We start from the raw sequence: 27,936 nt of genomic DNA, 5'->3' as shown, positions 1-27,936 counted from the left end.
ATGACCTACCTATATCAGATATCATAATGAGACATAAACTTATTATGATAAGCCACAGAGATTTGGATATTGTTTATCATGGTAGTTTGCTTATCCTAGTTAATACAATTCCCATTGTGTCTAAAATATTTATACCTGGATGACTAAAATCTGTTGGAGTAGGGAAGTAGAAATAGGAGTAGAAAATAATGAGGATGCTACTTCAAAATTAAGACAATATTCATAAAGAATTTAGAACAGTACCTGAAACATTGTAACTGAGATATATGTATCTTTTTAGCTAGATTGATAAGTAGACAGATAGATGAGACAGACACAGTTTTTTTTTGTCTTCTAGATGTGAAAATCTAAATTCACCCAAATCTTTGGCTGATCTTTCATCTTCTTTCAGAGGCTCATCCTCCCATAACTGGCCATATTACATTCTGGTTTTCTTCGTCAGTGCTCAGTCCTACGCCCAATTCTCTTGTCACTTTATATTATTTCCCCAGAAAATTTTATCCTCACCTATGAAATCTATCACCTCTGTTGGTTGATGATGATACAGTTTATATCTCTAATCCAGATTTATTTATGCTTTGAAGTTAAAACCAGCAAAGTCAATTTTCTACTTGATACCAACTCTCAAAATCTTTCCAAACTTCACATATCCAAGAGTAATCCAATGCTCATTCTCACATATTAGTTCTATTCCACTGATTTCTATTTTTGGAAACTCCCCCACCATCAATCTACTTCTCTAAGCCAAAAACCTAGGAACTATTCCTGACATCAAGCTGCCCCACCCTTCTCAGAACCAAATCATCAGCAATTCAGACAAGTTTACCTCTTACATGGCTTTCACCTCCATCTATCTTTCCTTTTTTCATTATCCTATCATAGTACTGTTATAAACTGCCACTGTAATCCACGAAACCATATTCCTATGCTCATGCAGCTTCCATGTAATCAACTCTACCTGGTGCAGTTAGAGGGATTAGTTTTTCAAATGCAAATCTAGTTAACACATGCCTCAATTTAAAACCCTTGTAGGACTTTCTACTCCTCTTTGATAAAGATCAAACCATTGATCATCTCCTACCAGGCCTTGCATGGTCCCATTCTCTCCTATTTCCAGCACCATCTTACTCCACTCCTCCCCTTGCTCTCTAAGCTCCAGTCACACTGCTTTCCTTTCAATCTTTAATGTTTCATACATCTTGTCATCTCACACTACATACATTTTCTGTCTGTCTATCTCTTTTTTTCTTTTAGGTATTCTCACTCTATGCCACTTTCTTTATTGCCTAGAGAACTCTAAATCATCTTTCTTATCAGAGTAATTTCCTCAATAAGTTTTGGTCTTACAACGTCATATCCTCTTCTGTCATATTATATACACCTAGCTGTTACCATACATATTATTATTTGGTTCACATCCATCACTCTTAAGCTCCATGAGAAATAAAGGCTATGTCTAGTTCTCCTGACCCTTGAATTTTCAACAATTCCTTTAAAGAAGAGGAGTCCAATATATGTTTTCTTGCACAAATGAATGAACTTGGTGGGGAGAGGGGTGTGACAATTTGTTCCTTTATTTGGGAGGAACACACATCAATGAGACTTTTGAATGAGAAAGGGTAAAGAACTATCTAATTCTGAAATAAAAAGATTTGAGAGAGTGAGGTGATAATCCTCTCTGTCTAATAATAGAAATTGTGACTCTTTATTATTTCAGTGCTTAAAATTACTTTGTTACAGGTTGTTATAGCTGTAGAAGAGGAAGACCTTAGATGAGAGTGATAGAAAACACTTTTATTCTTTGGAATGGGAATGGAAGACATCATCTAAAGCATTCCCATGGGCGTAGTTAAACCCCTGGGGAAGTAATAACAATATTAAAGCCAGGTATTAAATCTGCTTTGAGTAATTAAGAAAAAGACCAAGGGCAGAAATTCAGATCAGCATTATTCTGGAAAAGTCTGACTTGAGATGATAAAAGTTGACCTGCAGGATGAGCATTCTTTTATTGCAAGATTACTGTGACAGGTCAAAAACAATAAGGACAACAGATTTTAATCCACTGATGTGTTTCTCAAGATTTTCCATAAAATGTCTTGAGATAAGAACCTGATAGACTAGAGGTCTTGTGGTCAACAGTGGTGGGTTTTGGAATATTGCTCCATTAGCTTGAAGTGAGGCGTGCCCTCTGAAACTTGAAGGAGTTGAAAACATCTGGGTTCCATTTGCCTCTGGAAAGAATAAGGGGACTTTCAACCATCTATCTTTATTTTTCCTAGTAAGTGAATAGGATCAAACACATTATTCAATAATCTAAATCATTTCCGAGACACCCTTAGTGTTTATTGACCAAGAAGAAGGCAGTTCTTGTCCAGAAATCAGTGTAAATTCTTCTGCTGCTATCTAGTCTATTTTAAAACACGACTTAAATCCCAAGTTTGACCTTGGAAGACATCCAGTTTTTAAGATAAAAATGAGACATTCCTATTTTCAGCGTCTATCAGGTAGCTAACATCAGTCACAGAATGCAATTACATTAAAATATGTATTTAAAAGCAAATATTACTCTCAAGATGATAATTTAGGGAGCAATCTGTAATGCATAACTGCTCATGGTCATGCCTGAGCCTACAAAAGAAAAGTATTTTTGAGCCTTTCTTGATACTTAACCCCTTAACTTCTGCTTGCAGAGCAAGGCACGTGGAAAAATGCTTTCAATTAACTATTTAAAAATCTCTGCCTCAGGATTACTGCTGACTTCTCTTTTAATTTCTCTCTGATTTTTTCCACTTTGGTACAGACCTAGAAAACTTCTTTTTTGTATACTGACATAAGCTATGAGGTTTTATTGTCACTTTCTAAAGTAAATTTCTTCATAAACTTAAAACTCTAAATCTTATTCCAGAGCGAGAGTGTCAAAAGAGCATCTCTCGGAAGCACAGTACAGGCTTTTGTGAGGACACATATATTACAAGTGACACAGTATGGTCTTGTTCCCAAAGATATTTTAACATGATCTTGAATGAAGGAAACTACAAAGCATCATACAGAAGCAAATAAAACATTGCAAGGGTGGCTAATATAACAGAATCGACCAAATTCATGTTAATAATGTATTCATCAATATAACATGTATTTATAATACTTGTACATCTACCACGGTATAGTATCTGTCTTCATAGACCTTGCATTCTAACAAGAATGGCATCTAGCTACAAATCACTAGGATACATGGTAGAATACACTAAATACTACAAAAATAAAATAAAAACAAAGAGATATGAAACAGAGTGTAAGCAACTCAAGGAAGTTTTCAAGATGGTGACATCTTCTTTAAATCACAGTTTCCCTAGCTAATAGGTGAGAAAAAACCTGCACCCCTGCCATTAACTGTGTATGTCTCAGTACTTTTTAATCTATACAATAGATTTATTAATATTTTTTCATTGGGTTGATTAGACAATTAAATAAAAGAGTATATGTAAATACCTAGCACTCTGTAGGGTATACAGTAAATATTCCATTAAAGTAGCACTCTTCCATCCTGGCATGGAAACACTCTGTGTAGGGATTACTTCTGACTGTGTTATGTAAGAACAGGGGAATCTCAATGAATCTTAATATAGAAGGAAGGGGATTTGTTCATGATAAAAGAGTTCAGTTTTTCCAAAGAGAAACTGTGAACTGGGTTCAAGAGGTTCTGTGTAAAAACAACAGTAAGAACAAAAACAAGGAGTAGAAGATGCACAAGAAGTTGAGTAAGGCAAAAAGTATAGGTGAAGAAAGGCTGTGAGAATAGACTAGAAATGTCCACTAAGCCTGCTGTGGAGAGCTTTGAATTATTGGTGAGGGAACAGACTAGAAATGTCCGCTAAGCTTGTTGTAGAGAGCTTTGAATATAATACTAAACCCTCTGGATGTGAGTCTGCTGCTAATGAGGAATCTCTGAAAGTCTGATCTATGCCAATTCTGAAAGAATACTTCTAAGAAAACAGATTTCTTTGTTAAATATTTTAGAGAAATTGTGCATATGGAATCCGTTTTTAGAAATTTCTAATATATATTAACACAGCAACAGTAAAAAGCAAACCCTATTCAACTTTGTTTAGCCAAAATTTTATAAACTTATTTACTAAACTAACTCTTCCATCTCTGTTTTCCTGCATGTAGCACCTATTAAAAACCCTCATTTTGGGTGCCATTGGAACATACTTAGAGAAATGTGGTCGAAAGTCTGCCTTAAGACAACAATTCTGGCAGAACTATCTATTGAAAGAGAGAAGTTTGGATGCTAGGAAGTCATCATATTAGTTCAATTGCGAGTTCATATGTGAATGACAGATTGGAGACATAAAATGGAAAGAAAGTCATGAATCAGTGGAAACAATCCTTGGAATATGATTGACTATATAAAGAGTCAAGAATATACAAGACCCAATAGACACTCTGAAACGTTAAGCCCAAATGACTATATGACAGGTGGTATCTGTAATAAAAATTGGAAACTCTAAAGGGAGAACAAGATTCAGAAGAAAAGGACTGATTCTGGAAATGCTGAGGATCTAATCTAAAATCTAAATTTAATCTAAAATGCTAAAGGATCTGCTTTAGAACTCTCTAGCAGGCAGCTGAAGACTTCATGTCAACCAAACAATTTAAAACACAGCAGTTGCCACATTCAGGACTAAATATGAAGGACTAAGATGAATAAAGCTCTATCTCTACTCTTGAAGTCTTAAATTTTCTGGACTTGCCCCTTCATTAGAGTAGACCCAGAAATCATTCAGATAGAAATCTTGGACATGTGTCCCCTGAGCCTGTCCATTCAGACATCCTTGAGAGACATAGCTTCCAAAAACGAACATCACCCCTGCCTCACCTAGGCAGTCTGTGAAAGAACACAGCTCTGTCTTTTTGTTGATACAGAAAATTTTGGCATTCCAGTCTCTTTCAGAAAATAAAACACTGGATTCTTTGCAGTCAATTTCTTACAAAAAATTTGGTATTGGTGAATAATAGTTCATGAAGAATTGCTTGAAGCACAGGGAAATCTCTCCTCTAGATTAATGTTTTTATATCATGCTGTGCAAAGCATTAGGAGTTCTTGTGGGGAAGTCAGGAGGCGTCTGAGAAAGCAAAAGAGGTCTGTGACAGACATTCCCTTTCCAGCAAATATCCATATGCTTACAGGTATTTCAGAGACTTCTAGTTAGGTTGGGATCATGTGAAAATATCTGACTAATGGATTATGAGTTGAAGTAACATCTGCCACTTTGGGACAGAGGCAGGACAAAGCTCCTGCCTTATTCTTAAGTTCTCTTCTTCTTCTGCCTTGGGTACCTCAAGGTTATGTGTAATGAGTGCCATAGCTTAAAGATGCAAGAGGGTAGCCTAACCGATATTGGACTTCACGCGAGAAACAAATAAACTTTGGTTTGGTTAAGCCACTGAACACTCAGCTTTAATGTCTTTTGGGGGTTTTTTTGGTCAATATAATGGGATTAATACAGAGCCCAAGTGGAGAGAGCAGTTCCCATGTGAGTGAGGGTTTTCTCGTATTGAACTTCTGGATAAAACTTGCTGATGGAAAGTGTTCAGCAGATGAAAATTTTAGAAATCCAATGTTCTACATTTTATCAATCTTATTTTTATATCAGTTGAAATCATCAAAAAATTGTATATTTGGACCATAGTCTGTAATAGAATTGTTTTCTTCTGATTTGCTTTTTGATGTTATACATGAGCCTTAGAGAATGTACAACTGTATTCATTATACTGATATTATTGAGTTTATTGCCTGCTGTCTCAGATACGTTTATGAGAGCCCATTGCAAGAATGCTTCTCAGAACTCAGAAGTGGAAAGAACTGTGATTCTTGACAGAAACTGTTATAGGTTTAAGAGAGAGAATAACAAAAAAGAATAGGATATAGAAGATGGGGCATTATTGAAGGGATTCTTTGCTGGCAAAAGGATAAAAAGAATGTGTGTAATTAGAATTCTTTAGGTTTCAAATATAAATTGCACCTGTTTATGCTCGCAGACATGCTGTTTAGAAGTTGATGAGAAAAAAAATTCGGGGAAAAAGACTCGTTTAGGTCATGGGAACTAGTATACTTGTTTTACTATGCAGCCTACTAGTTAACATTTGGATCATTCTTTTCAATAAAGAATGTCAAATTGTAAGAGGAAAATTAATAAACCTAATTGTTGAAGTCGCTCAACCAACATGTTGAAGGGTCTGGAAAATTTCTCAGATGAATAATGGTGAAGAGTCAAAGAATGATTAGTTTGGGGAAGAGAAGATCTACGAGGGTTTTCTGAAGGGTTATGTGCATGTGCTAGGTATTGCTTGGGGTGGGAGCTATATTGTGCCTGCCAACACACATTTAATGGGCTGCTATGTCTCAGGTAGAAAAACATAAAACTACCTTTTTCGTAAGCCAAAAGGCTGAATGTTGGCAATTTCATGTGGTTCTACCTAATAGAACAGGAAATACAGTTATCTCCGAATTGTTCATTAGGGCAGAACTTGGGAGAGCAGTTAGATCTTACAGAAGTCAGATTTTAGGCTAAAATAAGATAGAAATGATACCTAGAGTTGTTCAAAAAAGCAGAAATATAGGTGAAATATTAAGTCCTAAAGCCAAGTTCTATCGGACAGTTTATGTAAGAACTCTATGCTTTGAATTTGAGGTTGGATATGTGATCTTTCTGTATATCTTTAATTTCTATGGAACTAATACGCTATAACTTTTAAAAAATTCTAGCAAAGATTTTTTTCAGTGCTGGCTTTCTCAATTTAAAGATTTTCTTACAAAGAAAATGATAAGCCTAAAAAAATACACACAGGGCCAGCTTCAAAAAATACAAACAGGGCCAGCTTCATGGGCATGCAATACGCTTAGACGGACCACGTGCTTGCGCTACTGTGGTGGTCTTGAAATTCTTAGCAACCTTTGAAAAAGGGGATTTATATTTTAATTATGGACTGGGCCCCGAAAATTATGTAACCAATTCTGAATACATCATCTTCTTAAATCTGCATGAAGATTAAATGACAAATGTCGATTAATTCTAGGCCATCAAAGGCTAGTTTATCACTTTTAAATTACATTTTGGAATTGTCCTTATATGAGAAAATTTATTGCTCCAAAGATCATTTTGTAATAACCACTAAATAATCTATGTCACTGTGCATTTGGGAAACTGAAAAATTTCTAAAGAAGCTTTAATGTTTTATGTATCAATTAACCATCAAATGTTTCCAAAGGTATGAATAAAAACAACGTGGAAGAAAACTTGGAGAAGCAAAAAGCAAATCTATGAGAATATACCAATTCCATTTCTTGTAAATAGAAATACATGAAACAAAGAATAAGGGAACAGCAGGAAAATGTCCCACTATCGTGGTCACAGCTTCTAGGCAACCCATTAAAATGACAACCAGATACAGGTAGTAACAGATGTATCTACCATCAAAAAAAGTTAAATTAAATCAAGTGAAAAATTTCAAATGAGGTAACTGTTCAATGAAAAGGAAAAAGAATAAAAATCACATCTGCTTACACAGTGATGAAACATAAAAGATGCTGCTAAAAGTTTATGTTGAAAATTAAGATATAGGTAAAGCAATCCACGTGCACTCATCCAATAAAGAGAAAACAATGAAGTGGTGGATCAATGCCAATTTTAATTTTGAAATTCTCAAAAAGAAGAAAGTGAAGATTCTGGTTGATAGATTCTCTGCAATACCTTAGACAATTCAGCCAAAATTCTAGAAGGAAACAGTGTGTTCATTTTAATAACAAATGGTACATGTCTGTTCTTTAACAGACATATGCATCATATGTTTCTTTTTCCTAAATTAGTGACTTTTGACTTGAAATTCTTAAGTTTTTATGAATGTTTTAGAAATATTTACATTAATGAACAAAATTCATAATTATTTAAGAATAAAATTTCAATTAATTCATTATGTCATTATTATTGAAATAATAGCACATACATTCCACCCAATAATCAAAAAAGCCCAGGTGATTATGGAGTACTGGGGCTGAAGGAAGCCAGATATAAACAAAGATTGGTAGAGCCATCAGAAAGAAATCTGAAGCCTGCTCAACTCAAGAAAGACTTCCAGACCCTTAAGAAAAGGACTGAGGAGGTGGTGGCTATGGAATTAAATTCCGTCATTCTCCTATGGATTTCACTTTCAAGGAAAAGGACTGAGAGGGAAATTTTCAAAAATACTTACATTTATTAAATTGGTGTTGAGAAGACAATCTGAGAAATATTGTTATTTCTTTGGAGTAAAACTTTAAGAAATTAATTAACATTATGTCCCATTCCTTTCATGTTAGATTTTGCTGTTCTCCCCCTTCATATCTTTGCTCTCTGCTCCTCAGACCTCAGGCATATTGTGGCTAGCAAGTCCTTTAATCTATCTTATGTTTACTGTCTTTTTAAGTTGATTTTTGATATTGTTGTGATATGAATTATATTTTAGTAAACAAGAACAAGTAGAAGATTCCTGAAAGTCCAGGGGTGTGAGGTCTGAGAAGAGATTTCTGGGGTCCCCAGGATGCCTGCTTCCAGACACTGACTTCCTGATATTGCCAACTTCTGGAACTCTCGCTTTGGCTTCATTTTAAAGCCTTGAACACAATTAAGTGTCTCCTCCTGTCCTACATTTGTATGACCATGAGGCTCCTTTGTAAACCTGAAACACGCAATGTGACCAATTGTTGGCTGCTAAAACAAACAAAATTTTAGAACTCTTTATTCTGGCCTCCTATACTGAAACATAATTCATGGTGACTTGACTAATAGAGGGATATTTTGTCAACCTGATCACTTTCCAAAAACAGCTTTTCTTTCTTAACTCTACTTAATGGAGTCATGTAGAGATACTCCACGTAATTCCTTTTGCTTGATCCCACGGGAAGAATCATACGAAAATTAAATTAGGATAAAAGCAGGTAGAGAAAATGTTTATTAAAGTCATTTACAGCAACAATATCAACTAGTGACTCTGATTGGAACAGATGTTCAGAGTCCAGTTTAGCAGGGGATAACGGGGTAGAGAGTAGTTGATGCATCACGGGAAGTATTAGGAACAACCAAGTTTTTTGTTGTCCTTCTTGTTAAGAAAGTCTATTTATCAAGCTAACGTGGTTCTTAAACACAGTAGAAGGATCATTCAGTTCAGCTTAACAGTTTAGGAACTGAGAACCAGTTAATAATACATGGATGTGTGTGTGTCTACATACACATATACACACTCACATGCAAAATTAGTTGCACTGAGTTTATTTCACTTAAGTGGATCTATTTATTGAATTTCCTAGGGAAAGTGTTTGTTTTAAAGAATATCCCCAGGACACTTCCATATTCGTGTCCATTGAGGCATCTTAAAGGAAGTAAAATAATTATTAGCAATGAATCCACATTCCCAACGGCTTCATCTCCATCTCCCATCCCAGTAAAAAATTTCGTGGGTCAGGAGGAACAGTGAGATCTCTGAGACTCACTACACTCGTTTCTCTACACTATTAGTTTTAACAGCCTGTTTGGTTGAACAAATTGTAAGCATGGAATATCAGAAACAAAAAATAATGCATTATGTTTGGAAATACTGGTGTCCTGTAAACATAACCTCAGTATATAAGTAGTTCTTCCTAGATGGAAACTGGAGCTAGTCCATTCCCATTATCATCTATATTTTTAAAAAGATAAAAAAAAATTCTACTACTGATAATTGCTAAAGGCAAACATGTTGCAAAATGTTCCAATAATCTTATATTTCTGTCTTGTTACATGTTTTGTAGATAAATATAATGCCTCAATATCAGAATAGCATATTGTTATTAAATGTTAATGCAGAATTCTAAATTTTCTAACATTTCTAGAAAAGCAAACTACTGATAATAAATTGTATTTACAGAGAACTCTTATCTACTTTAATGAATTGAGAAATCGAGCATATTAAGGCATCAAGAAATGATTATTTAAATGATTTAATTATAGTATGACATGTTTTTCCACTGATAATGTTACTAATTATGCTTTAATAAACCAATCCTAACAAAATAGAGTCCAAATGTTTAACATAATAATACAATCTCATTTGCAGCTCAGACTAGTATTTCAAGTGTAATTTCTCTGTTAGTAATTGATTCTGATTTTTGTAAGTCATTAAAATAAATCAATATCAGACAGAAATAACTTGTATCATTCCAAGTATTTTTCTATCAAAATATTAATAGCACAAAACATTAAAAATATTGAGAAACATTTCTTATATGATGATTTAAGTTGATGTGCCTTTCCTAATCTAATAAATTTAAGTGTAAAGTTTTCAGATTTGTACACAAAGAAGGTCTATAAAAATAAAATCGAAGTGGAAAACATGTAGCAATCTTATGAATATGAAGGAAGAGTTCAAATAGTACCTCTTTACTGCACTGTCTATGCAAAGCCTTCTTCAAACAAATGAAAATAATGCTGATGACTGTATTATTTTAAAATCTTCAAGATTTTGGTAGATTAGACCATTTGGGGTCATTGTTCACTCTCTCCCCCACCTCCAACTCCGGAGGAGGGATACCCTTCTTCACTGCTTGACTTTGGTCTTTGCTGTGTGGCTTTGCTTTGGCCAAAAGAATATCTTAAAGGATCTGATGCAGCCAAAGCTTGGCATGTTTTGCACAGTTGGGCTTGCACTCCTGGCTTTTGCCATAACAATAACACACTTCAGGTCCTGTGATTTGAGGATGCATGCAACAGATTTGAACTTCAAGCAAACCCCAGCCAAATTCAGCCAAGATCAGTTGAATTACAGCTGACCAGAGATGCATGAATAAGAAAAAAAAATGCTTATTGATTATTTCACTAAATTTTACATAGTTTTTTAAAGCAGAATTATTTGGGCAATAGCTTGACTGCTACAAAGCTGTCATTGTTCAGTATTTCTGTTATTCACACATCAGATCTACTATGTGCAAGTCAAAGTATCTCTTAAAATAAATTATAACTATATTCTAATTGAAGTAAATGTTACCACAGTGTTTCACTAAATATCCTTTGGTAATTTGTTGTGTATTCAATCTCAACTGAATGCCTTCTAGGTTCCTAGAAGTATGACTAATTCTCTGAGGCTAGATCTGAAATCTTACTATAAAACCTACAGAATAAATTCCTTTATCTTTTTATTATGGGAATGTGTTACTATAAGTAGGTACAGTCTTAGTTAATTTTGTATACCCACTACTTAGGAAATCTCCTCATCCATGTAGAACCTCAATAATATTTGTTGAATAAAGTCAAGAGATACTGTCAGCCTTCCCTCCTCCACTTACGCAGAAGCAGACTAGTTTATAACTCCTGTAATTATTTCTAGAAAATAATTACTCTCATCAATGCCCTCATTTATTCCTTTTTGTATTCCTTGTATCTGTTACTATACCTGGCACCTAGTTGGTACTAAATCAATGTTTGTTCAGTGAATGAATGGATGGATGAATAGGTAAAAGAGTACAAGAATTTTTAAATTATATTTCAAGATTTAAAACATATTATTTGTAATTAGAATGATTTTAAATATTACTGTTAATATTTGATAATTAGGGACATTCACTTTCCTGCTCCATTTAAATTTTACATGCAGTGATCAAATTAATTACAAAGTTCATTCATTTATTCAATAGATATATATTGAACATTTCTTATCTTTCCATGCACTCTGTTAGACACAATGAGGAAATATAGGTAGGTCCCATGACACAATGAAGGATTGTAGTCAAAAGGCATCACAAATGGCATTATACATAAAGGTTTATTTTAGATGAATAATACCTTAAATATTTTTCCTTGTTACAAATACAAGAAACGGATTTATAGGTTGAGATGTGATACATGATCGAATGCATCAAATGAAATACATTTTAAAATGTCAGATAAAGAAGTCTTTTTAAGAATGGATAAAAAGGGGCCGGCCCCGTGGCCGAGTGGTTAAGTTTGCGCACTCCGCTGCAGGCCGCCCAGATTTCATCAGTTCGAATCCTGGGTGCGGACATGGCACCGCTCATCGAGCCACGCTGAGGCGGCATCCACATGCCACAACTAGGACACACAACTAAGAATATACAACTATGTACCGGGGGGCTTTGGGGAGAAAAAGGAAAAAAATAAAATCTGTAAAAAGAAAAAAAAGAATGGATAAAAAAATGACACTTCAATGAATTAGTGTAGAAACATAAAAAAATTCACTAGGTATGAGCACAGTTGTGAAAAAGATATTGAAAATTAGATTTCTAATAAGGCTATTATGCTCTTGGACGACATATAATAACTTTGTTATTTAGTTTTCATCAATTAAAAAATACAATTACTTAAATCAGAATTTAAGTATAAAAATAACTCACTTTGATATGTTTGAGATAGGTTTCACACTTTTTAATATGGGAAATTATGAAATTTAAACTATATGTTTAATGAGTGCAAATCAAATATATAAAAAACTCAAGAATTAGGTCTTCATTTTGATATCTACTAAGTACTTTAAGAATATATTTTCTAGAAATTTTAAACTTCTCTTCTGATAATATGATTCTTTGCTAAAAACCTTGAGAAGATTTTCTTATCATTAAATTAACGATCAAAAATGAATGTGAACAATAAGAAGTCACTAGGATAGAATAAATTTAGCAACTACCTTGTTTAGTCATATATATATCTCTAATAAATTCAAATTATACTTTTATAATTAAAAGTTAACAACCTCATTTGCTTTTATAAGATAAAAAGGAAAAGAGCATTAAAGGAAGTTAAATTAGATTTTACCATCTGTTTAACGAGTTTCAGGCCTGGTTTGATAATATATTTCCAGATATAAAATTTCAAAATGATCATTTTTCAGAAATAATAACTGACCTGCTTTGTAAAAAGATACATAAATGCCTATTCAAACTCATTACTATAAAACTCATGATTTGTTTTATTTCTAATGAAACTGATTAAGATCCATCACGTCAATGTGAAATACATAATAAGGGTAGAACTTATAGTCATAAGACATCACATTTCTTAAGGTTATTATAATTCATATTTTAATTTTATTATAGAACTTTTACTTAGTTTAGTTTTTAATGAATCTTTATATAGTATTTATTTCACTTCTTCAAAATCCTATACCTAAGAAACTTTTCCCATTGATCCCCCATGACTATATTCCTCTCATAAGTCAGCCTACTTTCAAGGTGCATTAACTCCTTCAAAACTATAGGGGGCCATCTGGTTAAGTGCTGCTGAACTGCAAGAAATATATCCAGAAACTGCTCTGCTCTGATGAATTACATCTTCAAAGCACGTTCATAAAATGACATTCAAGTGATTACAGAGTACATTTATTGAGTCTGCAAAGCATTATGGACTTGTAATATACCTGCAGAAAACTGAGAATATGCATGAGCCAGTCAAAAACTACATATGGCAAAGGAGTACTACAAATGCTCATTAGGTGAATTCTTTTTGGCATGCCCAACTTTGGGGTATTTGAAGTCAAATTATGACAGTTGCTTGGAGAGGACTGCATGTGGCTCAGAAAACTTTGAATAACAAGAAGAGAAAAGAGAGGCTGTTTGATTGGGAAACCCTATGAATTACCATGACCCTAGGAACCCAGAATTCAATGAAGGTGGTAGAATTATGAACGTGAATAAATATACAGAAAAAGCTAGAGGAGGGGTTTCTCTGGAGCGTTTAATCAGAGCAAAAAGATAAGCCAAGCTCAAACTGAAAAACTAGCCAAGTTTGTAAGATATGGCTCAAAACACTAAAATCAGATAGAGAATAGGAAGATAAAGTTTAGGATCAGAAATAATGAAGAACAGCAAACTAAGATATTTGGGTACAGAAAATGGGTACAGGGAGAGTCCACTGTGGATATTATCCAATACCTTGGCTATTTACTTCCTTGATTTTTCTGCTCTAGAGAAGCGCTCTCATAAGTTAGTTACAGAGTGCCCAGAAGAATGTAAGAGTGCACATGTCCTTTGTTAGGAGAAACTGAGACATAATGGCTGACTATGAGTTTCAGAGAAAAAGATACAGTTGTTTTTTCCCAAGTAAAAATAATAATAATTTGTTGTTTTTTTTTTAAAGTGAGACTGGAAGACTTAGAAGTAAGAAAAGGCTGGAATATTGAAAGGATTGAAACATTGAGGACTGTGTATATGGGGAGAATATATGTCGAGTTTGTGTAAAAAAGGGGAAGAATTAGCTAAGGAGACTGGAGACATAGAAGACCAGGTTATGCAAGGTCCATATAAATCATGATAGAGAGTTTGTCTTTAGTTTTTAAAATTATATTTATACTTTTCAGAGTAATAAATATACCTAGTAAAAAATTTAGTACGAAAGTTTTATGGTAAAAACAAAAAGCATTCCTATGCCCAAGCATTTTATATATCATGTTTCTTGCTCCTGTAGGCAGTAATAATCAACCTGATTGATTGTTCTGGCATTAACCTTATATATCTAAATAACTTTTATTAAATAGGCAGTTTTCCTGTTTCTTGATAATTCTGGGCACTATTTACTGATTTTCTGTTATACCACCACGTCCGACTTTCTTTTTTCTCATTCAACTAATATAGTTTTAGCAAAGTTTGATCAAAATAATAGTTGGGTTTACAAATATATTATTCACATCAGGGTGACAGTACACTATGATTATATTTCTTTCCTGTAAAGCTCTTTGCTTTCCTATAATCTATAATTGCCACGGTATCTACATATTTGCATAGTTTGCATTGTATCTATCACATCTTTCTATGTATCTATCTCATTTTTCCCTCAAATACTCTAGCAGATATGTCAAATGCTTAGTATCTTTTCCATATATTCCAACACATCACTTTTTTGATTTTTTTTCTTTTGGCTTCCAAAGTTCCCTCCCACAAACAGTCATCCTTTTCTCTATTCTGGCATACTCAATATCATGTTACCTGGACCCCATATCTTGTTTCTCGATTACTCCTTTTGTCAGCAGCTTTGTACAAATTTATAATTTGTATATCCTTACCTATCTGAAAATATCTCTATCCCATATTTGATTGCTAATTTAGCTGGGTATAGAATTTCAGGTCAGAAATCAGTTGCCTCATCATTTGAAGGTATTGTTTTTCCAACGTCTTCTATTATCTTGTAGATAAGCAACTACAAATCTGATCCTCATTCTTTGTATGCATTTGTATGAATTTGTTTATTTGGTTTCTTTTCCCAGAAGATTTTAATATCTTCTCTTCAACATTCAGGAATTTCACAATTATTGTCGAGTGTGCATGTTTTCCTTCATTGTCATGGTCACTTGGTGGGCTGAATCTGGAGTCATAACTCTTTATTTCTGAAAAAAATTGATATAATATTTATTTGATAAATTCCTTCTATTAGTTTGGTTCTTTCTTCTGAAATTCTTACTAGAATCTCCCAGAGTACAATTCTAAAGTCTCATCATTTTACTCTCTATTTCATTCTCTTTTTTCCTGTTATTATTTTTTGGAATATCTCCTTGACTTTATCTTCAAACCCCTTCTAGTGAATTTTCAATTGTTATATATTCTTATTTTCCAAAGTTCTTTCTTATTCTTTCATTGATCCTTTGAAAGCAATGTATTGTTATTTTAAGAATGAAATCTATTCTCTCATTTTTGGGAGGATATTCACGTAGTTTTGGGCATTTTTTTACACTCTCTGTTGTCTCTATTTTCTCATTTCTTTTTTCTTAGTTTTTTGCTTTTGTATTTAAATTTTTCATATTTCCCTTAACTGTACAGTGATCCTTCATTGTGCATCAATATTGGGCATTAGACGCTACCTGGAAGTTATTGTAGGTAGATAGGGTATACAGAGGATGATAAGTTACCTTTTCAACAGGTGGAGGCTAGTCAGTATATGGATTTATTTTCTCTAGAATTGATCAGCTTCTTCAAAGAAGAGTTATCTGACTTTCTATATGGGCAGTGGATATCTGCATGCCAGCATTTTGAAAACAGGCATGTCAGTATATGACTTTCCAATTACTTCCTCTATGTCCTGCCCTGTCATTTATTTTGATCTCTATTCTTGCTGTAGTTATGAACTGGAAACATTTCTGGCACAATATTTTCCCAGAAAATGCACCTCTGGACTAAAAGGGAGAAAGAGAAGGTAAGTTATTTGGGATGCAGTGTTGACGGGAGTTAAACAATACTCATGTATTTAATCCCGCACTCCATCTCTGTCTTTGATGCTGTCTGGTGCTTCTATGTACCCCAGATGAATTGCCTCATTTCTTATAAGTAAACCTGTCTACATGTATTCGGATTGCAATTTATGCTACATGTCAATTTCCTTTGGCATGGAAAATGTATCGGACTCTATTTTTCCTTGTGAGTTAATACATTTATACTCACTTATTTCCATATTAGAGGGGTATTGGAAAAGAGAAGAAATGCACGTGTGGTCAAAATTTCCACATTTAACCAAAAGTCCAAGAAACTGGATTTCATGATAATGGCATAATGTTTACTTGAATGGTTTTAAATGAGCATTGACATAATCAGTCCACCAATGGACTGATAATTGTCTACTGGATTTTGCCACAAGAGATAACTAGTGACTTTTGCAAGACCATTTCAGTGGGGTGGTAGATACATAAACCAGAAGGCAGTGTGTCCTGTAATGAGTGTAGGAGAGGAATTCGAGGCGACAACTATTGATAATTTTCTCACGATATTTTCTGGACCAGTGATTCTAAAAGAGGTTTGGAAGTTATTGTTCTAATCTAGATAGGAATTGGTGGTGGTCTCAAAGCACAATAGGCATGGAGTTAGAAGAGGTAGATAAATTAAACAGATATATAGGAGATGAAATTAAAAGACTGTGATGATGGATTAGAGATAAGTAAAAAGGAGAATTAAGGATGACATCCAAGGTATAGGTTTAGGCAACTAGAAAGAACAGTAGTGGGGGTAATTTACAGGAAGAGGGTAACAATTAGGATGGAGCTCTCTTCTGGCCATGTTGAATTTGAAATTTCATGGTCCTTGTCCAGTAGATAGATTGAAGTATCTGAGACTCAGGTAAAACATTAAAGACAAAGATAAAAATGTAGCTATCATGAAGCCATGAGAGAGGAAGATGCAGAGAAAGAGAGAGAATGAGAAGAGAAAAATGATTGGGTGAGTTTCCAGAACACAGCATTTAAATGAATTAAAGAAAGGTACAAAGACTCTGGGGTGAGAGTAATCTGAGAGGCTGGTAGGAAATCAGGAGGGTGAAAGCAAAGAGAAAGGGGTCAGCAATATACATAACCTGTTAAATGTTCAAAAGAGATAAGAAGTGATAAAGGCTATTGGATTCTGAACAGAAAAAGATAATCAGTGAGCTTAGCAGGAGCAATTCAGGGGAATGATGGAGGCAGCAATCAGTCAGCAGTGTGTTGGGGAATGAACAGTGGGTGAGGAAGTTAAAAAGGGCAAAAATTGGTAAAACTTTACAGACATTAAGATATCAAGAAATAATTATCTTATTTAGCACTGTCTTGGCAAGACCATCAGCGTCAGGTAGGATAAGTTTTCAGCATACCAATGATTATTGCCAGTATAACAGAATGTTCTATATACAACTGAAAATTAATACCCAAATAAAATAGTAAAATACATTTGTTAAAATTTATCAGATAAATGGATTCATACAAAATATGATCTTTCGTGACTGGCTGCTTTTACTTAACATAATGTTTTCAAAGTTCTTTTGTGTTGCAACATTTCTCAGTACTTCAGTCCTTTTTACTGCTGAACAATATTTCATTTTGTTTATCATATTTTATTTATCCATTCATCAGTTGATGGACATTTGAGTTGTTTCTACTTTTCAGATATTATAAATAACACTGCTATCAGCATTTGTACATAAGATTTAGTGTAGACACATGTTCTTTTCTCTCAGATATAACCCAGAAGTGGAATTTCTGGGTCATATGGTAACTATGTTGAAGCTTTTGAGGAATTATCTATTTTCCAAAGTATCTGCACAATTTTACATTCCACTAGTAATGTTTGAGGGTTCCACTTTCTCCACATCCTATAACACTTGCTATTGTCTTTCTGATTATATATCAAAATTATTTTGAGGCTTAAAGATGTTAAGTAAGGTGACTATAGACAGACAGGTAGTGCCTACAACAGCTGGAATTTAGCCATGCGCCTTCTTCTACCTTGAAAGTCATGCTCTTTTAGCACATTGCTATATTCTGGCAAGCATATTTTATTGAAACTAAAGGGAATTTTTTTTTTGGTTCTTTGAAGTTACTGAATGGGTACAATTGTTTATATATTGTTTATAACAGTTGTTCATAACATAATCCTATATATTTATTTTTTAGATTTCATAATTCTTGAAATAATTTAAATGCCAGTGAGGGGGCAGCCCAGTGGCATAGTGGTTAAATTCACTCTCTCTGCCTCAGTGGCCTAGAGTTCCTCGGATTGGATCCCTGGCACGGACCTATGCACCACTTATCAGGCCATGCTGTGACAGGTGTCCCACATATAAAGTAGAGGAAGATGGGCACAAATGTTAGCCCAGGGCCAATCTTCCTCAGCAAAAATAGGAGGATTGGTGGCAGATGTTAGCTCAGGGCCAAACTTCCTAAAAAAAGTCTGAATTTAGTGGGAGCTAGTTGTAATTTGGAATCTCATTTTGTAAAATAAACCAGATTTTGTATTATTTTTTAAACAGAATGATTAAAGGTTTTAGCTTACAAATGGCTATCATTTGTCCTAATCACCTAAATAAAATGTATGAAAGTTCAAGTGTTCAAAGTTCTCTCATCAGGTTTTACAAACAGAAAACTTGGCAGATAAATGGCTTAAATCTTAATAGGTAATGATAGCGTGCAAGATCAGCAGCTTCAGAGTGAATATAAAGTTAAATTTTCATCCAACATAAAGCAATTCAATTACATACTATTCTTTAAAGAATAAAAAATAATTTTTCAATGGCCAACCCAAATCCCATTACTTTCAAAAAGAGTTCTTAAACTTTAATTTCCAGTTGATTGTACACTAATTGAAATGGTTGACTTTATGCTGACAATTGATATTTCTAAGTGAAATGGCCGATACTGAAGTCAGTGTATTATATCACACACCTTAGAAAGTAACCTTCCATTGAATTTACTCAGATAAACTAATTGTTAAATTAGATGACCATTCAAAGTTATTGAGTGCATATCAAATACTTCCTTCTAAGCCAAAAGATAACTAAATGTGTTTTGGTCACTACTGCATTGCTAATACAAAATCAAAAAGTTCTCGTCTCTCGGGAATATTAATATTGAAAGACTGGGGACATAACATTGGTGTGTAGTGGAGACAAAGCAGAAGGAATCAAGGTGATGTGGTGACTCCCTGAGCAAGGAAAGGAGTTGCTAGAAGTGGAGGAAGTTCATAGAATCAGCTGGCATCCATGGTCAAATAGTTCACAATTAGCAATTGATCAATCAGTTATGATTGACTGGTTCTGCACCACCATATATTTATAACCTTTTAACAAGAGCAAAAACTTTCTAAAATGTGTTTTATAGTAAGTGCTTTAATGAAAAAAGCTTGGACAGTTTTCAGAATTCAGAAACTTAGAGATACTAATATCTCTTAAAAATCCTGTGTCATCATTTTGTAGTTATAGACCCCAACCTGATAATTATCTATTGAGATTTAAACTGGAACCTCATCTCAGTTTAGCAAAGCTCTAATGTTACTATTTATCACATTTGTATTCTAGGAACAGATTGAGAAAAATGGAAAGAGGCAATTTAGCGCAGTCTTTTTCTACATAAAATAAGAGAGTCTCTCATCTCTGCTTGAACCCAGTAGGTTGTGATTATTAAAATGCATATTATAAAATATCTATATATTTTGTGGTCTTAAGCAAATGGTATGATTATTGCTTTCTCACATTTAAAATCAAATTTGCTTTATACATGAAGACATCTTTCTAAAGAAGTTTTAGTCTCTACAAAAATGAATATTTAACAGAAACTGACAGTATTCTTATATGTTTTGGAATTGTTAGGTTTGAAGAAATAAAATGTTACTTAAATCTACTACTTTTAACAACACTGCAACGTTTATTGGTTTTGCAATAAAAGAATTATAGAAAATTGCTGTGATATTACTTTTTATGTTTCATATTGAAAGTAAGTAAAGTGATTTCTGAGCAGTGGGTCATTATCAGTCACAACTCACAGTACTCAGCAGTTAGGATTTCAACTGCTGACATCATTTCTTTTGAAAAATGATAGATGTTATTTAATGCTTAAAGATAAATTGCTGAAAAACTGTGACTTTTTTTACTGACAACTTTGCCCTAACAAACTTAGTCAATATGAACAACAAGTTTCAAAATAAGTCTGCTGGGAGGGACAATCTGAATTAAAATGTTCGTACATTTCTTCTCCGACCCAGTAAGAGGAATCAAGTGTTTCCAATCTATTATCAAAGGGCAATTCAGTTTGATGCAAACGTCTAAGAAAGTTCACGTTAATCCTTTAAAATTTCACCCTTTGGAAAATTCCTCACTGGCTATTGACTACACCATATTCATCACAGGTAATTTTCAAAGGTACAAGCATTATCCACTTCAAGCATAGACTTTGGGATGTAGGAAATTGCTGGAAAGTGTTTCTGAGGCTTTGTACAATGGCTTGTCCAGAGAAAGGTGTCATAATCACAGATGGAGGACAGCCAGGTGGACTTCCCTCTTTGCTTCAAAGTTCCTAAGTGTCAATTCAGAAGGACTTGCAGAGGCAGTGAGGGGACTCTGAAGGGCCTGAGATATTCCCTGAGGATCAAGCTATAATCCATAGGTCCCCATTTATATCAGGTCTTCTCAGCAAGGTTTTTTTTTTCTTGGCAGGATTTAAATACAGGGCTTGTCCTAAGCAATGAAATAAAATTAAAGTTGTTTTTGCTATGACTCATGTAGGAAGCCTTGAACTTTTTATCAACTATTTTCCAATTAAAATATTTATTTTTGCCATCCTTGGCATACCTCTAGGCAACATCAGCCCAGGCTAACATTTCTGAAGGACGGCTACTTTGGTCTCTAGAACTCCGTGATGCTCCCCAGCCCGATGTGTGGTCACTGCCAAGTTCCCATCTACACCCTCAACGTGAAAAGAAAGTTCACATACATAGTTTGCTTCATGCTTAAATTCCTATAATTTTCCTGGAGAAAAATTTAGTAACATTTATCAAAATACTTAAAATTATTAATGAACAGATTCTTGGTTATAACATCTAGAAATACATCACAAGAGAAAAAATTAAAAAGATTTTTGTCTAGGGATATTCCTATTAGCAGTCTGTATTATCACGAAAAGTAGGTAACAACCTAAACATCCAACTTGAGGTGGTGGATTAAATAAAATTATAGTCCTTCCATATGACAGAATAATATGTAGGCACTAGCAACCATATTGCAGAATATTTAATACTATAGAAACTAATTTGTTATGCGTTCTTAAATGAGTAGTTTGGGATACAAAACCAAATGTACTCTTTGATCTCAATTTCATTTTATAAAAAAAAGGCAAAGTATTGATCTATTTATATGTTTACTTAAGTATAGAAAAAGCCTACAAGGCTTATTTCTTGAAATTTGTTGTTTTATAAATGGTAGAACATTTATTTTCTGCTCTTTTTGCAAAATTTCCTAAAATAATAAAATTATATTTCTTTTAATGAACACTGATCATTCTGCAGTAAGAAAAAGTTAATGTTACTAAATATCTTGTCCATCCTAGATCAATTCTCTAAGTATCTACAAGGTACCACATACATTTAATAAATATGTTCTCCATTTGTAGATTTTTACAATACACATTCTTCATATGATTCTGCTATTTTGTATAGTCTTCTCATAGTTTTGGTGAAGAAAATTGCAACCTCATGCAGTGTCACGACTTAAAGATGATCTACATTATGATGCTCCCAAATGTACATCTCCAGCTCTGCGGTCACCACTGAATTCTGGATGTTCCTTCTTGTTGTCTACCAGGCATCTCAAAATTAACAGAACCATAATTTCTAATCAACCTCAACAACCAAGCCCGAAACCTGCCCCACTCCCAGAATTCATTTTTTCACTTAATGACACTATCATCACATCAAACCCAATTATTGTCTGATAACTCCACTTCCTATAGTTATCCAAATCTATCCACTTCTTATATTATCAACTCTTCTTATTCTAGTCCTAACTACCATGACCTTCTGCCTCTATTACTTCTTCTTTAACTCTTCCTCTTCAGAGCCCATTTTCCGTAGTGAAGCCAAAATTATCTTCATAAAACATTGATTAAATTGTATCATCCTCTGCCTACAGTCTTTAAATAGTTTCCCATCCCATTTAGGATAAAATCTAAACTCTCAACAACAGCCTACCAAGCTCCCCTTAATTTGGCTTCTGTCTTTCTCTCCCCTTCACTGATTCTGTTCCAGCCACATAGTTTTCGGTTTGTTCTCTGAATACAATAACCCTAATTCCTGCCACAGATCCTTGAATGTATTATTCCCTCTGCCCTAAACACAAATGTCCCAGATTTTCCAATGATTCTTCTCCTCATTCAGTGGCAACGCAAACATCTCCATTGGAGTAGCCTCCACTGGCACACTCTTCTCACATACCTCCCCCTACCTCATCCCGCTTTGCTTTCTCTATGATGTTTGTCACTTACAATCATCGTATTTGTTTGTTTACTTTTTCGTAGAACGTCAATCCCATGAGAGCAGAGTTGTGTCTGCTTTGTTCACCTCTGTAACCTCAGTGCTTTGTGTAGAACCAGGCCCACAGTGGGAACTCAATAAGTATTGGTTGCATGTTTTGAATAAATTAATTAGTATGACATTTAAAAAGTGGCGTTTTCAAAGTTAAATCCCTAACCATTTGTTTGATAGCTCTAATTGCAGAGGTTACGTGGTAGAAAATGAGATGAAGGTCAAAAATATTTTGGGGCTAATGTATGGAGCCAAGAATTGCTAATAAATATGGCTGGCTTATTTTCATATATTTATATATGGGGGAAAAAAGGACAAGAGGAAGATTTGCTTATCCCCATGAGGAGAGATGGCATTTTCATAATACACTGTTAACAAAGGCACTTCATATCCATCACAATAAAAAAAATGAAATTTTGTCCAAACACAAATAAGTGATCATCTAAATCCATAGATTGGATTCTGAAATATGTTCCTACTTCTACTTCCTCCTTTGCCCCACAGTACACCCGAATTAAGAAATTCTTACTTATGGAAGACAATTTTCTGAACACTTATGGAAGACAATTTTCTGAACCGTTTCAGATGTGACACTGTAGTGGGTCCTTTTAACTGCCCTTTGATACTGACAATACAATAGCCACCCCTGCCAGGGCACACACCTATTATTGGCACTCAGAAGTCTGACACAAAAATTTCTCTTCATTTCCAGGGGAGCTGGTTCAGGAAAGAACATGTTCTAAGACATTAAAGGTGAATATTTTAGAGACACCAGTACAGAATGTGACTTTCTGCTATCTTTTATAAAAATCTAAATTTCAATCATATCATCTGAGTAGACTTTAAAAAGATAGACCTCAAAGGTAGCATTTTGTTTGATATTCTCTTGTAACCCTAGAATGAAACTTAAGCATGAATAATTGGCGATCTTCACGCTGATATAAAGATGAAAGACTGGGCTCAATTTAACACAGGAACTAAAAAAAGTGGGATTATTTCCCTCTACCACCTTGAAAAGGATATGACTTTGAAACCTATTAAACAAGAAGGGAGAAATGTTATGCTGAATGGGTAACATATCAGTGAATTTTCCTCCTACAAATTTTTATAAACCCTGTATTTTGAGTATCTACTCATTTCTTTGTGAATATTTTTTCTTATATCTGTACATTCTTTCCTATAGAGTAGCTCCATCTTTATTACCTATAACAGGGCTTTCCATCTGTTTTCATCATGTATATATTCCATAAAAATAGTTTGAATGCACACCCACATGACACATATATTTATGTGTTTCTAAACTATATGCATGTGTCATTGCATTGTTACATATTTTATTCACCTTCCAACAACCAAAAAAAAATTAACAGAATTAGATAGAATAAATATATACTGAAGTTCTATTTTTCCTTCTTGTCCTCCAGTGGGTCACTTTCTGGACTCCCTGGGGAATGCTTATCCCAATTTGGCAAACACTAAGATTTTGTCATGTCTCAATGAGAGGAACCAATTAATATTAAAGCTGTTTTGATTTTATCATCAATTGTGCACTACAGTTGTGAATAATCTACATCTACATACCATATTATAATGCACAATGCTGTGAGGTGTCACCTAGACCAAGGCATTCATTCCTCCAGCTGCAGGTAATATTGTTGGCTCCTGATGTCTCAGGAGGTGCTGACTCAGAGCTGGGATAATATACTTCCACATTCACCCCTCATCCAATGACAGGTCAGTGCAGGGAAATAAAGACCCATCTCGTTGTCTCAGTTGAAGACAACCTGAAAGGGCCCTCCCAGCTCCAGAGTTCCTACTGGGTTCAGATGAGGATTCTGTTGTAGTTACAATACAGTTCAATTGCTCCCTCTGAATAGTGCTACTTCCTCCACTCCTCTACAGATTGCAAGGGCACCCTGCCATAAATCTCCTGCACACAAATCTCTGTCCCAGAGGCTCTTTCCCGGGGAGCCCCAACAAAAACACATATACATCAGCATATACTTACAAATCTAGTTTGCTTATGTGTCGATTCCTAACAGACTTTATATGAGCCATCGGCAGTTTAAGAATTAAACTAACATCATGAATTTTCCTGAATCCTCATTAGATTCTCACTGAGTCAAGATTAATTTCACCTGGAGGTCTTTGTTTTTCTTATTATGGGGAAGCAAGCTTCCAAAAATTTGGGAGGAAGAGTGACTTCCCTTCTTCTGAGTTCCTGAGTCACATTCACTGTTGGGCTTGATACCATTGCTTCTGAGAACAGACTTTCTCCATGTTGACCTCAGCCATTTTGCCCTAGGACCACAGGCTGTGGTCCAGCTCCCACTGCTCACTCTGACTCCTCCTTCACTGTCACTGCAGCTCCTGACCCAATCCCAAGGTTATTCATTTCCAAGAACTGTCTCAGCACTTGGCCCACTAGCAGTGTAAGGTTCCTCTTTGAGGGAATCGGTTTGACTCCCTAGAGGCTATGGGGTTTAACTCACTAGTAATCATGACATTACTTTTCTCTTACACTTTTCTCAATGGAACTTATTTTCGGTTGGGCCACCCTGGGTGAGAACTCTGTTTTCCCAATGCACCAGTAAAAGAATAAACAAAGTAGCCATTATGGCCTCCTGGAGGGGAGAAATTTAAGGGATTGGACACAGGCCCCCATGTCCTGCTTACATATCCTTTGCGCAAGATGTAGAAACTCTCATAAAAATGGAATCTTAAGAACTAGCCCCACATAAACTTAAGTTTTACAGAATAATTATAAGCAGCATACCAATGACCCTAGAATACTTAACATCAATAAAAACTCAGTAGTATGTTTAGGTATAGTTTCTGACATATAATAGTAGAAAGAAGTATCAATATGCATGCAAAGTTTTGTTTAGGACAAAATGAAAATATATGCACATATAAATGGTTATAAAAATACTAATAACTAGAAAAATAGTCCTTCTTACCCCAAACCCCAGTTTATGCAGAATGGAGGGTGGTCTTTACAACATGTAACATAATATTTTTTTCTAAGTAATACAATAGTTCAATTAAATATTCTTTTGATAGATACCCTTGCATGCTTCATATGCCATGTGTTAGCTGTATATACACAGTTGATTAAATAATATTATTAAAGATAAAACAGAAGTATTTCATAAACAATTATTAGGCAGATTATAAGATAACACGTAAAAGGTGATACAGAAAATAAATATAAGACAAGCATATTATTTATTTATGACTTAGCTTTTGTCGAAAATGCAGCAAAAACCTTCATAGCAAGGCTCAGAGAGTTACCTGGAAGGTGACTTTGGCATCTCCCACGCTCTGCTATGTGTTAAATTTAATGGTGACAATGGTTCCTATGTCTGAAGTTTATTTTTTGGAGATGAAGCTCATCCTGAGATTCTCATTATTTATTAAAATGCTGAGGCTGGGGCTCCTTTCACAAATACAGATTGCTAACACATTAAAATACTGCTGCACATTGACACTATATAAAAATCACTCGATCAAATATGTCCAAATAAGTTATTCCAATACTCAATTTTAGGTAGGGTCATCAGATAGAATTAACAAATTTATCAAATAAATGAAAAGTAACCACTTATTATTCACCACTGAGTACACCAACAAATAGAAGATCAGCACTTACCTGAATAACATGCTTCAGTTTATCAATAATCTGATTTATCACAGGATCACTTCCTTTGACTTTGATTTCAGGATTTCCAGATTGGGCTTTGATTCCATTTCCAACCACACGCTGAGTATAGCTAACAAAGTGAAAAGTGAAAGATATGTGACTTAGTAACCTGCTCAGAGTGTTATCTGCCACAACTATCTGAACAGATTTGAGTTCATAAATTCACTCCTTTAAAAGAGTATGCAACAACGTATTTTTTCTTGGAACAGAACCTGATACAGCTGCAATGTTTTTCCTGGTTAAATGCTTGGCATGCAAATGTAGACTATTCTAATGTTTTTCTCACAAAGAACCCAACCAAAAATTGTGTTTTTAATACTATCTACCAACATACTAGAAAGAGTTAATATACATCTCAAGGTGCTACCAATTCTTGCTGAATTACACCTGTGTCTGAATGCATATTATCTGGGTCAATTTACTTCATTTTATATAGTATATAGATGAGTCCCAATAATATTTTTTACATATTTGACTACAAAAGAACTATATATGTATTTTAAGTGCACACGTCAAAATCATAAACATTATAAATACACAACTAAAACTAGCAAAATCTTTTGCAAGTGGAGGAAACACTATCTGTTTTCACCAAGGTTCACCTGAAAGGGTCTAGTAAATCATGTTGTGTGTAAAAGGGTCATTTCACAGGTGGTTAAAGTCACTGCAAATCACTGCCTTTCCCAAATGACAATCATAGGACGCCAACTTAGTATTCATACAAATATTTAAATTCATCAGTCACAAAGATGTATTAAGTGCCTCCTATTACATTCAAGTCCCATAATAGGTGCCTGGGATTATAAGGAGCTGTAAGATTGTCCTCACAATACTCATTATCTACCTGGGGATATAATGTATCAATTAACTTGTTCATTCATGTATTCATTCATTACATTTTACCGTATTTTAAAAATACTTACTAGATTCCAGCAATATAATTACTCTTATTTTCCTGACAGGGTGGTGTAGCATAAAGACAAGTGAACAGATAAAGCACAATACTAAAAATGAAGGCAATGTTCAGTATGCTATGAGGATAGCTAGAAGGACTTGTATATGCCAAGCGAGGGTGGACAGAACATTATCTGCCACATTATCTACCTAAATAAAAGACTGCAAAGTCCACTGTATGGTCCCTGGTGAAAACACAGATTACAAGCATTCGGGAAGCTTTCTCATTCTTCTGACGTAGCAATCTGAGAGTTGCTTTCTATGGTTCTCAGGACTGAGACTAATTATTTAGTAAACATGGATGTACAATAATTTCATGCCCTTTAGGGAACACATAGCTATACTTTCCTCTGACATCTGAGGAGATTTCTTTATTTCAACTACATCAACTAATATTCTTGACTTTACTGCTATTATGAAGATACATCAGTATTTTAATAGACTCTCAGCTTTTTTTTGC

At 34.4% G+C, this 27,936-nt stretch overlaps 1 protein-coding gene across 6 annotated transcripts in view; it reads right to left on the bottom strand.

Moving 5' to 3' along the window:
- The window catches only part of GPC5 (glypican 5), a 1,274,636-nt gene that overhangs the window by 838,420 nt on the left and 408,280 nt on the right, over positions 1-27,936 (bottom strand). For 4 of the 6 annotated variants that reach the window (XM_070579052.1, XM_070579056.1, XM_070579053.1 and 1 more), the window contains exon 6: positions 26,472-26,592. In XM_070579052.1, coding sequence (XP_070435153.1) covers positions 26,472-26,592 — 121 coding nt within the window. Of the gene's footprint in view, positions 1-11,814; positions 15,403-26,471; positions 26,593-27,936 lie in introns of those variants that run through there. The other 2 variants (XR_011528200.1, XM_070579057.1) reach the window with 2 other exon arrangements.

This window comes from Equus przewalskii, chromosome 16 (assembly GCF_037783145.1).
Source record: "Equus przewalskii isolate Varuska chromosome 16, EquPr2, whole genome shotgun sequence".
NCBI classification, from domain to species: domain Eukaryota; kingdom Metazoa; phylum Chordata; class Mammalia; order Perissodactyla; family Equidae; genus Equus; species Equus przewalskii.
This window is presented reverse-complemented; position numbering and strand designations above follow the sequence as displayed.